The following is a 15,014-nucleotide window of genomic DNA, read 5'->3' as shown; positions in this document are numbered from 1 at the left end:
TTTATAGCATGCACAACATTTGCTGATACTTAGTTTTAATTTTCTCCTCTCCGATTTGAGGGCATATGCTCAACGGCAGCTGCCTTCCACATACCATGCCATGATCTCCAAATTCCTTTAAAATTATACAACTTGTCTCCTTAAGTTCACTTCACTGGTTATTTCTCATTCCCGCAAATCAATTCCGACTCATAATAACCACACAGGACAGAGCAGAACTGCCCTGCGTGGTTCAAACTGCCTACCTTTTGGATAAAGCTGAGCTTTTAACTACTGCACCACCATGGATCACTTACGACCCTGCATTCAGATACCACTTATTCAAATTTTATAAACCCATGGGAAAAGTTTATAAACAATCTCACCTGGACATCTTTCTGTTTATGAAAAACAAAGCCAGCAGGGATTACTTTTGCTCCCACATAACCGTTCATATAGAAGGATTTAACCACCCTTCTAACATGGTCCTTTTTTTCTTTTTTTTAACATCAGGAAAAGGCTCCTGTTTCTGTCTCACTTCTGTTAGGTGCCCCAATCTCAAACACCAAAGAAAAGTAAGTGTATGGTCATTTACTCACTAATTCATTTATCAAATATTTGCTGATACCCTACTTTGTACTGGGCATTGTTCGCATTGCTCTAGGCAGTGGGGATACGGCAATGGAAGGAAAAAAAGACGAAAATTTCTGCCGAAATGAAGCATAAAATTCTAATAGCAGGGAGAAAAAAATCCAACAATATAAATCACTAATGTATACATAGTATCGCAGACTATTACAAGTGCTAAGAAAAATAAAGAATAGTAGGGGAAAAAAAAGTACACGTAAGTGTGTATGTATGTGGGATGTAAGACAGAAAGAGAGGAAGAAATTTTAGATAGGGTAGCCAAGAATGTACATGCTGAGAGGGGAGTATTTCAGAAAATCTTGAAGGACTAATAAGAAATTATTTATTTCTTCATTTAAGTTTTTTGTGTGTGTGTTTTGTCTATATTTCCAAAAACACACACACACACACACCTACATGGACACTCACAAACCCCTATATAAATCTTGCTATAGGCACATAAAATTAATCAGAATTATCTGAAAGCTGGCTTTGAAAATTAATACTTCTGAGCTCTCTAAACCGTATCATAAATACTTAAGCTGTGAATGTGGGTGGCAGTTACAAAGTAGATGGAAAATTTAAATTTAAAAATGCTCTAAATAAAGTATATGGATGTAGTTTATGGCTTTGTGTGTAAAATTTAAATGTGATCATGTATTTGGTGCTTTGAAAATATTCCTTTGGGTATATTTTAATCGTAACATGTAATGTGTTCTTACTTAAACAGATCACTAAACATATCACCAGTGTCGAAGATTTGGTGAACTTCCTTAAGAAGGAGAAAAAAAAAAAAAAAGTAAAACTTTACCCCATAAAAATCAGAGGTTGTCAAAGATAATATTCTTCTAGACCCTAGAAATACATTTAAATTACAGCAGTTACTGTGAATATTGCTGAGCAAAGCATCAATTATTTACATAATTTTGACTAATTTATTCTAATTGTGTATATACCAACCAGATGAAACCTGTTGCCATCAAGTTGATTCCGACTCAGAGAGACCCTATAGGGCGGAACAGAACTGCCCCATAGCATTTCCAAGGAGCGAATAATGGAGTCAAACTGCCGAACCTTTTGTTAGCAGCTGAGCTTACAACAAACCCCAAAATGAGTCTCTATCCAACTCCAGAATACACAGCAGATTCAAATAAGATTAGTCCCTTCAGAGGTATCAAAATCATTAACTGTAGGCTCTGGTCATTTTAATGGCATCTTCATGATATGAAAACTTGGAAATTAAACCTAATTGAAGAACCCCAAAATTACTATTTAGACAATTATATAAAGGAGTTTACTAAACAGCATATTTAAGCAACATGATTAAATAGGTATTAACAAAGGCATGGTTTTTATTCAACCACCAATCTCTTATCCCTAACATAGGGACAGACATCATTCAGACTGAATCTGGTCTGCTACCAGTGTTTGTAAATAAAGTTTTATAGGAACGTAATCACATCTGTTCATTTACATATTGTCTACGCTTATTTTCATGCTTCAGCAGCAGAACTGAATAGTTGTGACAGCTCATATGGCCCACAAAGCCTAAAATATTAACTATCTGGTCCTTCATAAGAAAGTTAGCTGACCCCTGCCTTAAAAGATTGATAAAATCTTTTATCCACAGACACAGTCTTAACTTGGGTCTTGGCCTTATCCTCACATCATTCTTTCCTTTGGGTTTTATATCCTTTCTCATCAGGCTGATATCTTCTTTTTTAGAAGTGTTGTCCCCAGAAGCATGCTGACAGGGGTCTTCAAACACCTCCTTTCTAATACCAATTTCTATTTTCTAATGTGCATGTCCTTCAGCTACGAATGCTACTGTAACAAAATTCATACTGTAACTGTTATTGTACCCCTGAATATTTCCACTTGTGCACTACAATGTTCAAGCTAATATTAAATTCTATATAGTCTCTGTCTAGTCAATTACAAAACTTTTCATAGTTTCTACTTCGAATTTACACAAGTGATTAATCTAAGTTGAGCTTATTTTCTACAAGCTACACTACCTGTTGAATAATGTTAACTGAGCTTTACTTTTAGGAAGCTATTTAAAGCTTCTTCCTCACTGACCAATTACTTCTAAAGGAAAAAATCAGACCCCTCACCCTTTTAAGAAATCCCTAAATCACTACCTTATTCCTCGGCTCACTAACTGACAGCCTTAGACATACAGGCTAATCTGAACTCATGGCTGGTCCTGGTTTCTACCTACTGTACTGTTTCTTTCTATCCTTTAATAATCCTTCTGGTATCTCAATATGAGGAGTTATACAACTTGCTATTATGGTACTGAATAAAATGAAATAGACCATGGGCAAAGTGCTATCAGAAAAACTTAACTCTAAGAAACGAGATCTTAGCCTCTGAATTTTTTTCTTAATTCCACTCTCAAAATCTTCTCCTTTCTGCAAAACTGCAGAAGGCCCAAACACTTAATTTTAATACGTCAAACTGTGGCTTATAATCAAAACACTATCATCGCAAGAAAAAAATTCACTTTCCAATATTTTTTATTTCTCTTTCTTCTACACATTATATCCTGTATTTCAAAACTCAGTTGAATGTAGTAGATATGAATTTGAGATTAAATGCTATGTATACAGCTGAATTATCTTTCATAAAAAATCATTATGGCTTATAAACACAAAGCTGATTATTTAAAAAGGTATAAAAATGTTTCATTTTAATTTTCAAAAAATACAACTACAAAGAGTGTCATAATGAATATAAATTGTTTAAAAAAAGAAAGGAAGAAAGAAAGAAAAAAGTCCAATTTTAAAAGCCTTTCTGGAAAAGAAAATGTAAAATAAGGGAATAATAATAGGTCTATACTTACCTGAATTGTGGCAGTAGTCCATATGTTGTGGAACTTGTACTGTGAAGGCTATCAAATCTGGAGCTAAGAGAGATTCTGGCTTTCTACTTTCATTGAGCCACTTGCTGCTATGAAGATCTTTAGTGTCTGAGGGACCCTGAAGCAAGGGAATCAACTTCTCTTTTCCATTATCGCCTGAATAAAAATATTTATTTAAGAAAAAGACAAATCTTATGAAAGAAAATTTTAGACTATCTTAAGAATGTTTGATTTTAAAATATACTAACGACATAATGTAACATTTCAATTATAATTTGTAATTACACCTATATACTCTAAGGGATCTGACTTATAAAATTAAAAGCATTTTTAACTGTTAAATTTTTTAAACATTTTGCTAAATAAATGTAGAACATGTTCAGAAAAAATTTATAAAAGAAAACAACATACTGCCTTCTAAAAATTTAGTGGAATCTATACCTCCATAAACTTAAGACATTTAATTTTGTACTGAAAATAATTACAAATAGTTTAAGGAAAATATTATGGAATAAAATATCCATAGGAAGGTGAAGTGAATTATCTTAATTAAAAAAACAACTGGATTTTCTATTTAATTCTATTATACTCACAATATTTCAAGTTAATTTTAAGTGTCATATATAAAAAATATATATATATCCATACTTCCCATTATTCCCAAAAGTACAAGAATTAGCTTTCCTTTAATTTTTTCCCTTATAACCATTCTTAAAACTACACTGACTTTTTCTCCTTAAATAAAAATTAATTTACTAAAGTCAAGTAGTATCATCCTGGCACAATTTTTTAAAAAATTTTTTAAGTAAAAATAAAAAATTTAAAGCCTCTGATTCATAGGAACAATGAGTAAATTCTTGTTTCAGTAACGCTCCTTGTAAAACGCAAGGCCAATTCTCCTATACAGGCAATAAAGTTTTACATGGTCCAGCTGCACATACCTGGGGCTTTGGCACAAATTTTTATTGATCCCACGGTCCCAGAGGCACATTTGACCAATGATGTGCTGCAGTACTTCAATTCAACATTCTGGATTGAGCCCTCAAGAGCTGGCAGGGGATTCTTAGATTTCACACCTAATAAAAGAAAACTGCAAATGTACTAGCCGATTGAATTTAAATAATTTTTATACTCCTTCACCAAGACATTTAAACTTAATTATACTTTAATTATCTACCTCAGATGTTCTTACGGTATTTGTGTTAGGTTTCATAGTTTGCTGTTTAGGAGGTGAAAGGATGCAATTTTAAAATAAATGGGCTGAACTCTCATAGCTACTATACTTATGCAGGTACCTCTTGATTAGCCGAGCTCAAGAAATAAAAAGGAAATGCACAAATATTTCTTTAAAAATCAGGAGACAATTTAAAAAGCCATATTTGACTCTAAAATTTAGAGTAAGATTTTTATTTCTGAAATAAAGTTAACTTACACATTAAGTTTTATTTAAGAGGAACATTCAATTTAAACAGAAAGGCTACCTCTGTAAACAGACTGACTCCCCAGAATACTTTGGCGAGGTGGGGTGAGGAGAGAGAAACAAGATAGTTCAAAATAGCTCCAAGTTAAAAGAAAACTTCTTATGAACTAAAGTGACAAATCATATGTGGATAAAAGATAGCAAATTAATTCACTATCAACCAAAAAAGTGGATATTAAGGTCTCCACTATGTGAGAAAGCATATAAAAACATGGAAGGTAATGATTACAATGAAATTAATTATTGGGAAAAACTTAATTCAAAAGGGAGAACCTCATCTTGGCCCTGAGGAGTAGGTCAGAATTAAACAGACAGATATTTAGTATATTATACAGACAATATTGACTATGATGACCAACAACAAACTCAACTAATCAACTGACATTTACTGAGGGCTTACCACGTGTCATACACATTATCTCAGTCAATCTTCATGACAAACCTATATATATAGATATTTCTATTATCTTCATTTTACACAGAACAACACAGTGAATTAGAAGAGAAAAGTAATTTTTCACCAAAATAATACAGTGAATAAGTGAAAAGGCTAGTGTTTAACACAATCTCATGCCATCAAAGACCTTACCACTCATTTTGCCTATATTCATGAACATTCACCAACATAATTTCCCTTCTTTTTTCCATTTTATATTTTGGTCAGATATATACTATATATACTATCCTCCTTTTCTGAGTCTCCTTTGGCAGAATTATGTATGGATAATTTTAAAAACCATAAGCTTTCTATGATAGATATACTAAACAACATTCTTTGATCTTTGGTTTTGCATTTTATTTTACCTTTTCACTTTAGAAGTAGAACTTGAACTTCAGCGTGCTCAAGAAACTCCATAACATTCTAAGAGATATAACTGAGTCTTCCTGCAGTGTGGCCCAGAAATCTGCATTTAAACTAACACACTAGGTGACTTGCAAATGGTTACAGGATATCATCTTGAGAAACACCTCACATACTAACCATTACTTCTAAAAAAAAAAAAAAAGGACCTATTAATTTGCTAATTTCTATTTGGTCATTGTATAAATGTGTGTCAATTGGTTGCTACTGTCCAATAATCACCACCTGTATCTTTACCATTTGAAGTGCCAATCCATTATCCTCAGAGCAGGAATTATAAACCTAGGGTCTGCGGTAGACTTCAAGGAGTCCATGAAATCTATGAAACTGAATCTGAAATGTTGTATCTTTATGCATTTCTTAAGGCACTTTTATCAGATTCTCAAAGTTCATCATCCAAAAAACTTAAGAAACATAACCTCAGAAAGTTAAAAGATGTCAACAATACATATATAACCATGGTAGTTGGTAATCATAGCAGCATTCACTGAACACTTACTAAAGGGCCATGCACTATGCCTAGTTTATGACTTAATTTATTCATCACACACACACATACACACACACACAAAACCCTGAGGTAGCTATTGCTATTTCCATTTTACATATGGAAAAACCAAAGCTTGAAGAAATCAAGTATTTTGTCCAAAGCTCGAGTCAGAAAGTGGTGAAACCTCGATCATATTTTTCCCTCCACTTTTTAAGGGAAGATGAGCAAACCTAAATATTTAAATCTACTGTCGTTGGCAGATAAGCGGAGAAAATACTGAAGTTGTCAAGGATTTCATTTTACTTGGATTCACAATCAACACCCATGGAAGCAGTAGTCAAGAAATCAAATGACGCATTGCATTGGGCAAATCTGCTGCAAAAGAGCTCTTAAAGTGTTAAAAGGAAATGTGTCACTTTGCGGACTAAGGTGCACCTGAACCAAGCCATGGTGTTTTCAATCATCTCATATGCATGCAAAAGCTGGACAATGAATAAGGAAGACGAAAGAAGAATTAACGCCTTTGAATTGCAGTGTTGGCAAAGAATATTGAATATACCATGAACTGCCAAAAGAACAAACAAATCTGTCTTGGAAGATGTACAGCCAGAATGCTTCTTAAAGTGAGGGTGGCAAGACTACATTTCACATACTCTGGACATGTTATCAGGAGGGATCAGTCCCTGGAGAAGGACACCATGCTCGGTAAAGTAGACGGTCAGCTAAAAAGAGGAAGACACTCAACCAGATAGACTGACACAATGGCTCCAACAATGGGCTCAAGCGTAACAACAGTGAAGATGGTGCAGGACCAGGCAGTGTTTTATTCTGTTGTACATACGGTCACTATGAGTCGGAGCCGACTCAATGGAACTTAACAACAACAACTAACAATGGTGAATGCAGGGAGTTATAATCAATGAATAATTTACCAAATAACTGTGTTAGACTACAGGAGGGATAAAAATGAATAAAAACCTCTCTTAGACCTCAAGCCATCAGTAAGATTCTTATTCTACGCCAATTTTTCAAAAATGTAGAGAACCCAGATATTGGTCAGAAGACACGAGCTACCAAAAGATGCTCTCAAGGATTACTGATGATATTCAGACCAAAAGAAACTCATTGGTTCCTGACAGATGCAAAAGGAAAATGCATCTGAATCAGCTAAGATGGCATGGTTTTTAAATGATTTTATAATACTGCTTCTTTTACAGTTTACAAACTTCAGAATTCTATTTTGAATCATAAATGACAGATCTTCGTTAATATCTCACGTATATTACATCTGACTCATCAGAAGAAGTTGCTTATAACCTCTTCTACCAAGAATCTCAGATATAATATTAAATGGTGTATATACCTGTATAAGCATTTTGGTTTATGCTAATATGATCAAAAACTTAGTTCCACATTTTTATGATCAACTAAAAAAAAAAGAAAATTAATTACATTCATCTCCTGATGGACAATAAAGAAGAGCTGCTAGTACAAAACAAGCTTGGGTTCTTTTCACTCCACCATCAAACTGTAATTGTGAAATGCCACAAACATAAGCACTAGGATGGTCAAGAGAAGGAGCAGGGTCTTGGCATTATACAACTCTGGAAACCATTCACATTGTTTTCTACATGAATGCTACCCCCTGAAATTGTAGAAGGAAATCTTCTGATAGAGAGCCGACACGGTGCAACATAAAGAAGAGCAAAAGCAGTGAAGCCAGATAAACATGGCTTTACTTTTACTTACCCAATGATTAGGTGGCTTAAAAAAAAAAAAGGTAAATCAATATTATTGTTATATATGGAGCCCAAAAGAACTGTAGTTGGTGTTCAGGGTATTTAACTCTGCGAAATTAGCTGAACTTTCTACAGAATTTAATTTAGGGAAGATGGCAATATTTTGGTAGGTTGTATAGGGTTGCTATCAGTCGGAATCGACTCAACGACAGTGGGTTCTTGGTTTAGAGAAAGCAGGAAAATCTTAGTGGCGTAGTGGTTAAGAGCTATGCTGCTAACCAAAAGGTTGGCAGTTCGAACCCACCAAGTGCTCCTTGGAAACCCTATAGGGCAGTTCTACTCTGTCCTACAGGGTCACTATGAGTCAGAATCGACTCAACAGCAACAGGTTTTTGTTTGGTGTTTTAGAGAAAGCAGACATGAGTCCACAGAAAAATTACAAAGATAGCAAAAATATCTTGCATTTGAAATAATGTTTTACAAAGCACTCTCATAAAAATGTACTCAAATGTTGTTAGGATAGCCCACCAGAGGAAAAGAGGGAATCCCTAAGGCACTGTACCTGAAATATAATTTTACATTTTACTCACTATCAATGGAATAAAGTAAAAATAATTGCTAAATTTTTATAATGCAATTTAATATAAATTACAACCCTTTTGTCTCCTTCCATTACTTTCCTGAAAAAATAACTCCTAACACATTCTTAGTCCTGTGGTGCACCACTAACCCTGACTCCTTTTCCACCAACTTTCTTGTCTGCCATAATTCTTCCAGCTTCACTAAGACTTTTCCCTCAGTGTCAACATTCTAGTGTTCAGTAATTATGATCATCCCTGTTATTATCATCCACAAACCAAAAGATGAACTAATGAGAAAGACCTGCATAGTTCCGTGGAAGCAAAAGTTAAAGAAATCAAGCCATGTATTTACCTATACTCCCTTCCTAACCCCAACACAAGACTGTAGCAAAATTTTTTAGAAGCTTACACCAAGTAAGAAATGAAAAGAAAAAACAGTTCAGTGGACAGCTTTTGAATAGGCAACAACTCTCAACAAATTTTTCAAAGACGGATGTTCAATAAAAAACTCAGTAACTCAGCAGATCAGAAAGAAGTATCTATGAGTAATTAAAACTAATAAGCAAGTTGATCTGCAATACAAAGCCCAGGAAAAACACAGAATAAGAGAAATTAGGCATAGTTCAGAAGGCAGGGATGCGGATAAGGCTGAAAAGATAAGGAATAACTGAAAATCTATAGCATCACCATAGATCCTTTCCCTTAATCCATGTAGTCAAGCAACTACCCTTACTCTTCCTAGCAGAAGACTGAAGGTTTTACTCTGGAGAGGATGAAACAGGACCCTGGACTAATGAACACGAGATACAACCAAAGAAAATGGTACATGCTAAAAATGAGGGGTTATCCTAGAAATCTATACACCGTATACATAGTAAATGATGAGATTTCCCCTTCTCCTACTCTCTGAGAACTCAGAGTACCAGGCTTTTAACATCCAAGGCGATAGAAAGATTTACATCTGTGGAAACTGGCCAGCCTAAGAAAAAGGACCAAAAGATACTGATAACTGGGTATCTTCCAACAAAAAAACCAATGTCCAATTCCCTTACAATGACACCAGCTGTTCAACAAGCTCCAAAGTTACACAGAGGTTCCAGTTAGCTAGCTAGCACTTTATATGATATGATAATATGAAATATGATAATATGAAAGGTCACCAGATACTAGATAGTAACTAACAAGAAAGGCAGAGATCAACAAACACACAGAAAAAGAAACCTGGGGTAAACAGACAATGCCAGGACCAGAAGAAAACTTAAAATAACAATAATTATTATAACTCACAGAAAACAGAACATGTTATAACAAGACAAGAAGGTTATTTAAATTTTTAAAAGAACAAAAAAGAGCTCTTAGAAATTAACATGATCTCAATTCTCTTAAATTACTGAAAGGTTGAGAAATAAACTTGAGGAAATCTCCCATAAATAGAGGCGAAAAATCCAAAGATCCAAAGTGAAAATAGCAATAAAATGAAAAGAACAGCATAGACAATCAAATACCTGACAACTAAAAGCTTCAGAGAGAGCTGTTAAAACAAAATGGAGAAAATAATCGAAGAAATAATTCAAGAAGATTTCCTAAAACTAAAGAACTAGAGTTCCAAATTAAAGGATCTATCATGTATCCAACACAACTGTAAAAAATACAGACATAAAAAAGCTCACTACCTGAACATCAGGGCTGAAGAGAAATTCCTAACAGCTTCTGAGATAAAAACAAACAAGCAAACAAAAACAAACGCAGATTTCATACTAAAGCTAAACAACTAGAATGGCCTAAGTTTCTCAATAGCAACACTGGTAGAAAATAAAGCAATGCTTTTAAAATTCTATAGAAAAATGATTCTCAACCTAAAAATCTATGCATAGACAAAATGTCTATCAGAAACAAAGGAAGAATAAAGAATCATTCAGACATGCCAGATCTCAAAACCATTTACTGGAATATTGTGCTACAACAAAAAGAGGTAATATATTAAGAAAGTCTAAGGCATGCAATCCAAGAAACAGGGGATCCAAAATGGCAGAAAAGTGAATACCCAAAACCACAGTAAAAGGACATTTTAGGACATGTCTATAAAAACTTCTTTTTCTTGTTCTATAGTAGACCTAGAGACCAAGCAGAAATTAAAATAGAAGGAAGGCATTAAAAGAGTAACTCTAAAAATTAAGACCAATTATCTCATGAATTTGAACATACTGAAAGAAGGCTTACGCTAACAGTAAGTACACAGAACACTAACAGAAAAAAACAAGCAAATTATTAATCCTATGAATAAAAGTTTTATAAAAAATATATAACTAGCATATTATAATTCACACACACGGTCATAATATGTTAATACTGAATATAGATTTAAGCAAAAATTAGAAGATTTAATAAAAAGGAAAAATAGAGAAGATGAGGGCTACTAAATCACACAAGGGAAACATAAAAATGTCCCCTCCACACACATACACACAAAGATGTCTACATATTGATTCCCAGAACAAATATGTTAGGTTACATGACAAAAGGGAATTACGGTTGTAGACAGAATTAAGATTGCTAATCAGCTGACATTAAAATAAAGAGATAATTCTGGATTATTAGACTGGGCCCATGTAATCACAGATTCCTTATGAGTACAAATAGGAAGCAGAAGAAGAGAACCAAAGGGAAATATGAGTAGAGAAAAAGGGTCAGAGAGATGCTATGTTACTGGCATTAAAGATGGAGGAAGAGGGCCATGAACCAAGATCTGTGGGCAGTCTCTAGAAGTTGAAAAGGCAAGGAACAGACTCTCTCCTAGAGCCTCCAGAAAGACACACAGTCATGCCAGCACCTTGATTTTAGTCCTGTTTTGGACTTCTAAACTAAAGATATTGAAGAATGATCTAAAAATGATTGACCTTAAAGAGCAAGGAACATGGACTGCCCTTTCTGCTACAAGCCTTACAAAAGCTCAATTCAATAAAATAAAACAAAAGGTCATCCAAGACACTCAAAGAGCCAGAATCCATGCCAGATAAACAAATAATGAAATTACAGGATAGCATACAAATAGCAGCAGCTGGAGAAAAAGAGAAGAGGAAATGCTATTAAAATATATGATAAAGAAATAACTATCTTAGCAGAGTTATAAAAGAACATTATATAACATAAAATAATAAGACTTTCCGAACTGATGACAGTATACTAAAAACTCTACCACTCAACTGTCAGTCTGTCATACTATGGTGGCTTGCATGTGCTATAATGCTGGAAGCTATGCCACCAGTATTTCAAATACCAGCAGGGTCACCCATGGTAGACAGGTTATAGCAGAGCATCTAGACTAAGACAGACTGGGAAGAAGGACATAGCAATCTACTTCAGAAAAAAATTGGCCAGTGAAAACCTTATGGATAGTACCAGAAGATAAGGCCTTCAGGTTGGAAGGCAATCAAAATACTACTGGGGAATAGCTGCCTCCTCAAAGTAGAGTTGACCTTGATAATGTAGATGGATAAAAGTTTCAGGAACTTTCATTTTCAGATGTGGCACAAGTCAAAATGAGAAGAAACAGCTACAAACATCCATTAATAATCAGAACATGGGGTATAAAAGTATATGAAGTATAAATCTAGGAAAATCGGAAGTTGTCAAAAAGGAAATGCAACGTTTGACCATCGATACCCTAGGCATTAGTGAGCAGAAATGGACTCGTACTGGCCATTTTGAATGAGACAACCATATGATCTACTATGCCAGGAAAGACAAGTTGAAAAGAACGGTGTCGCATTCATTTTCAGAAAGTACATTTCAACATCTAATCCGAAATACAACACTGTCAGTGATAATACCTATAAGCTTACAAGGAAGACCAGGTAAAATGGCTATTACTCAAATTACACACTAACCACTAAGGCCAAAGATGAAAAACTTTAAGATTTTTACCAACTTCTGTAGTCTGAAAATCATCAAGCTTACCATCAAGATGCACTTGATAATTACTGGTGATTAGAATGCAAGAGTTGGAGACAAAAAAGGACCGGTAGTTGGAAAATATGGCCTTGGTGACAGAAACAACCCAAAAGATCATATGATAGAATTCTGCAAAACCAAAGACTTATTCATTGGAAATACCTTTTTTCAACAAAATAAACTGCAACTACACACGTAGACCTCACTGGATGGAATATACAGGGATCAAATCAACCACATTTGTGGAAAGAGACAATGCAGGAGCTCAATACCATCAGTCAGAACAAGGCCAGGGACCAGCAGTGGAACAGACCATCAATAGCTCAAGTACAAGTTCAAGATGAAGCTGAAGAATATTAACACAGGTCCACAAAAGCCAAATTACAACCTTGAGTATATCACACCTGAATTTAGAGACCATAGCAAGAATAGACTTGATGCATTGAACACTAATGACGGAAGACCAGACCAGTTGTGGGATGACATCAAGGACATCATACATGAACAAACCAAAGGTCATTATAAAAGACAGGAAAGGAAAAAAAAAAAAAGGATTTCAGAAGAGACTCTGAAACTTGCTCTTGAACATATAAGTAGCTAAAGTGAATGGAAGAGATGATGAAGTGACAAGAGCAGAACAGAAGATATCAAAGGGCAACTTGAGAAGACAAAGTAAAGTATTATAATGAACTGTGCAAACAATTGGAGTTAGAAAATCAAATGAGAAGAAAATGCTCAGCATTTCTCGAGCTGAAAGAACTGAAGAAAAAATTCAAGCCTGGAGATGCAATACTGAAGGATTCTAAGGGCAAAAAATTCAATGATGTAGAAAGCATCAAAATAAGATGGAAGGAATACACAGAGTCATCATACCAAAAAGAATTCGTCGATAACCAACATTTCAGGAGGTAGCACATGATCAAGAACTGATGGTACTGAAGGAAAAAATCCAAGCTACAGTGATGGCACTGGCAAAACACAAGGTTCCTGGAATTGACAGAATACCAATGGAGATGTTTCAACAACTGGATGCAATGCTGGGAGCGTTCACTCGTGTATGCCAAGATATTTGGAAGACAGCTACATGGCCAACCAACTGGAAGAGATCCATATACATACACACTCCAGAGAAACATAATCCAACAGAAGGTAGAAATTATCCTACAATATCATTAATATATGCAAGTAAAATTATGCTGAATGTAATTCAAAAACAGTTGAAGAAGTACATCGACACAGAACTGCCAGAAATTCAAGCCAAATTCAAAAGAGGACCTCGAATGAAGGATATTATTGCTGATGTCAGATGGATCTTGGCTGAAGGCAGAGAATACCAGAAAGATGTTTACTTGTGTTTTACTGACTATGCAAAGACATTCGACTGTATGGATCACCACAAATTATGGATAACATTGCAAAGAACATATATTCCAGAACACTTAATTGTGTTCATGAAGAACCTGTACATAGATCAAGAGGCAGTCATTTGAACAGAACAAGGGGATACTGCGTGTTTTAAAGTCAGGAAAGGTGCGTATCAGGGATCTATCCTTTCACCACACTTACTCAATCTGTATGCTGAACAAACAATTCGGGAAGCCGGAGTACACAAAGAAGAACAATGCATCAGGATTGGAGGAAGACTCATTAACAACCTGTGTTATGCAGATGACACAACCTTGCTTGCTGAAAGTGAAGAGACCTTAAAGTACTTACAGATAAAGATCAAAGACTACAGCCTTCAGTATGGATTACACCTCAACATAAAGGAAACAAAAATGCTCACAACTGGACCAATAAGCAACATCATGATAAACAGAGAAAAGGCTGAAGTCATCAACGATTTCGTTTTACTTGGCTCCACAATCAACATCCATGGAAGCAGGAGTCAAGAAATCAAACAACACATTGCACTGAACAAATCTGCCGCAAAAGACCTCTTTAAAGTGTTAAAAAGCAAAGATGTCACTTTGAGGGCTACCGTGTGCCTGACCCCAGGCATGGTGTTTTCAACCACTTCATATGCATGCAATAGCTTGAAAATGAGTAAAGAAGACTTAAAAAGAATTGATGCCTTTGAATTATGATGGTGGCGAGCAATACTGAATATACGGTGGACTGTCAGAAGAACAAACAAATCTGTCTTGGAGGATGTACAGCCAGAATGCTCCTTCAAAGTGAGGACGGCTAGACTTCATCTCATGTACTTTGTACATTTTATCAGGAGCGACCAGTCCCTGGAGAAGGACATCATGCTTGATGAAATAGAGGTTGAGCGAAAGAGAGGAACACCCTCAATGAGATGAGCTGACACAATGGCTGCAACAAATGTAGCAATGATTGTAAGGCTGGCATAGGACCAGGCTGTGATTCTTTCTGTTGTACAAAAGGTCACGATGAGTCAGAAGTGATTCAATGGCAACTAACAACTCCAAAAAA

The 15,014-nt window shown here is 35.1% G+C and overlaps 1 protein-coding gene across 27 annotated transcripts in view; it reads right to left on the bottom strand.

Annotated features, from left to right (window-relative positions):
* The window catches only part of VPS13B (vacuolar protein sorting 13 homolog B), a 916,907-nt gene that overhangs the window by 622,715 nt on the left and 279,178 nt on the right, over positions 1-15,014 (bottom strand). For 26 of the 27 annotated variants that reach the window (XR_010317809.1, XR_010317810.1, XR_010317811.1 and 23 more), the window contains 2 exons: positions 4,414-4,548; positions 3,455-3,628 (listed from right to left, as the gene is read on the bottom strand). Coding sequence is in view for 23 of the 27 variants with exons in the window: in XM_064267936.1 (XP_064124006.1) it covers positions 3,455-3,628; positions 4,414-4,548 (309 nt within the window). In the remaining 4 variants the exon portion in view is untranslated. Of the gene's footprint in view, positions 1-3,454; positions 3,629-4,413; positions 4,549-15,014 lie in introns of those variants that run through there. The other variant, XM_064267958.1, reaches the window with a different exon arrangement.

The sequence above is a fragment of the Loxodonta africana genome, chromosome 14, assembly GCF_030014295.1.
Source record: "Loxodonta africana isolate mLoxAfr1 chromosome 14, mLoxAfr1.hap2, whole genome shotgun sequence".
In the NCBI taxonomy this organism is placed as follows: Eukaryota; Metazoa; Chordata; class Mammalia; order Proboscidea; family Elephantidae; genus Loxodonta; species Loxodonta africana.
Note: the sequence above shows the minus strand (reverse complement) of the source record. Positions and strands in the feature narration are given on the sequence as shown.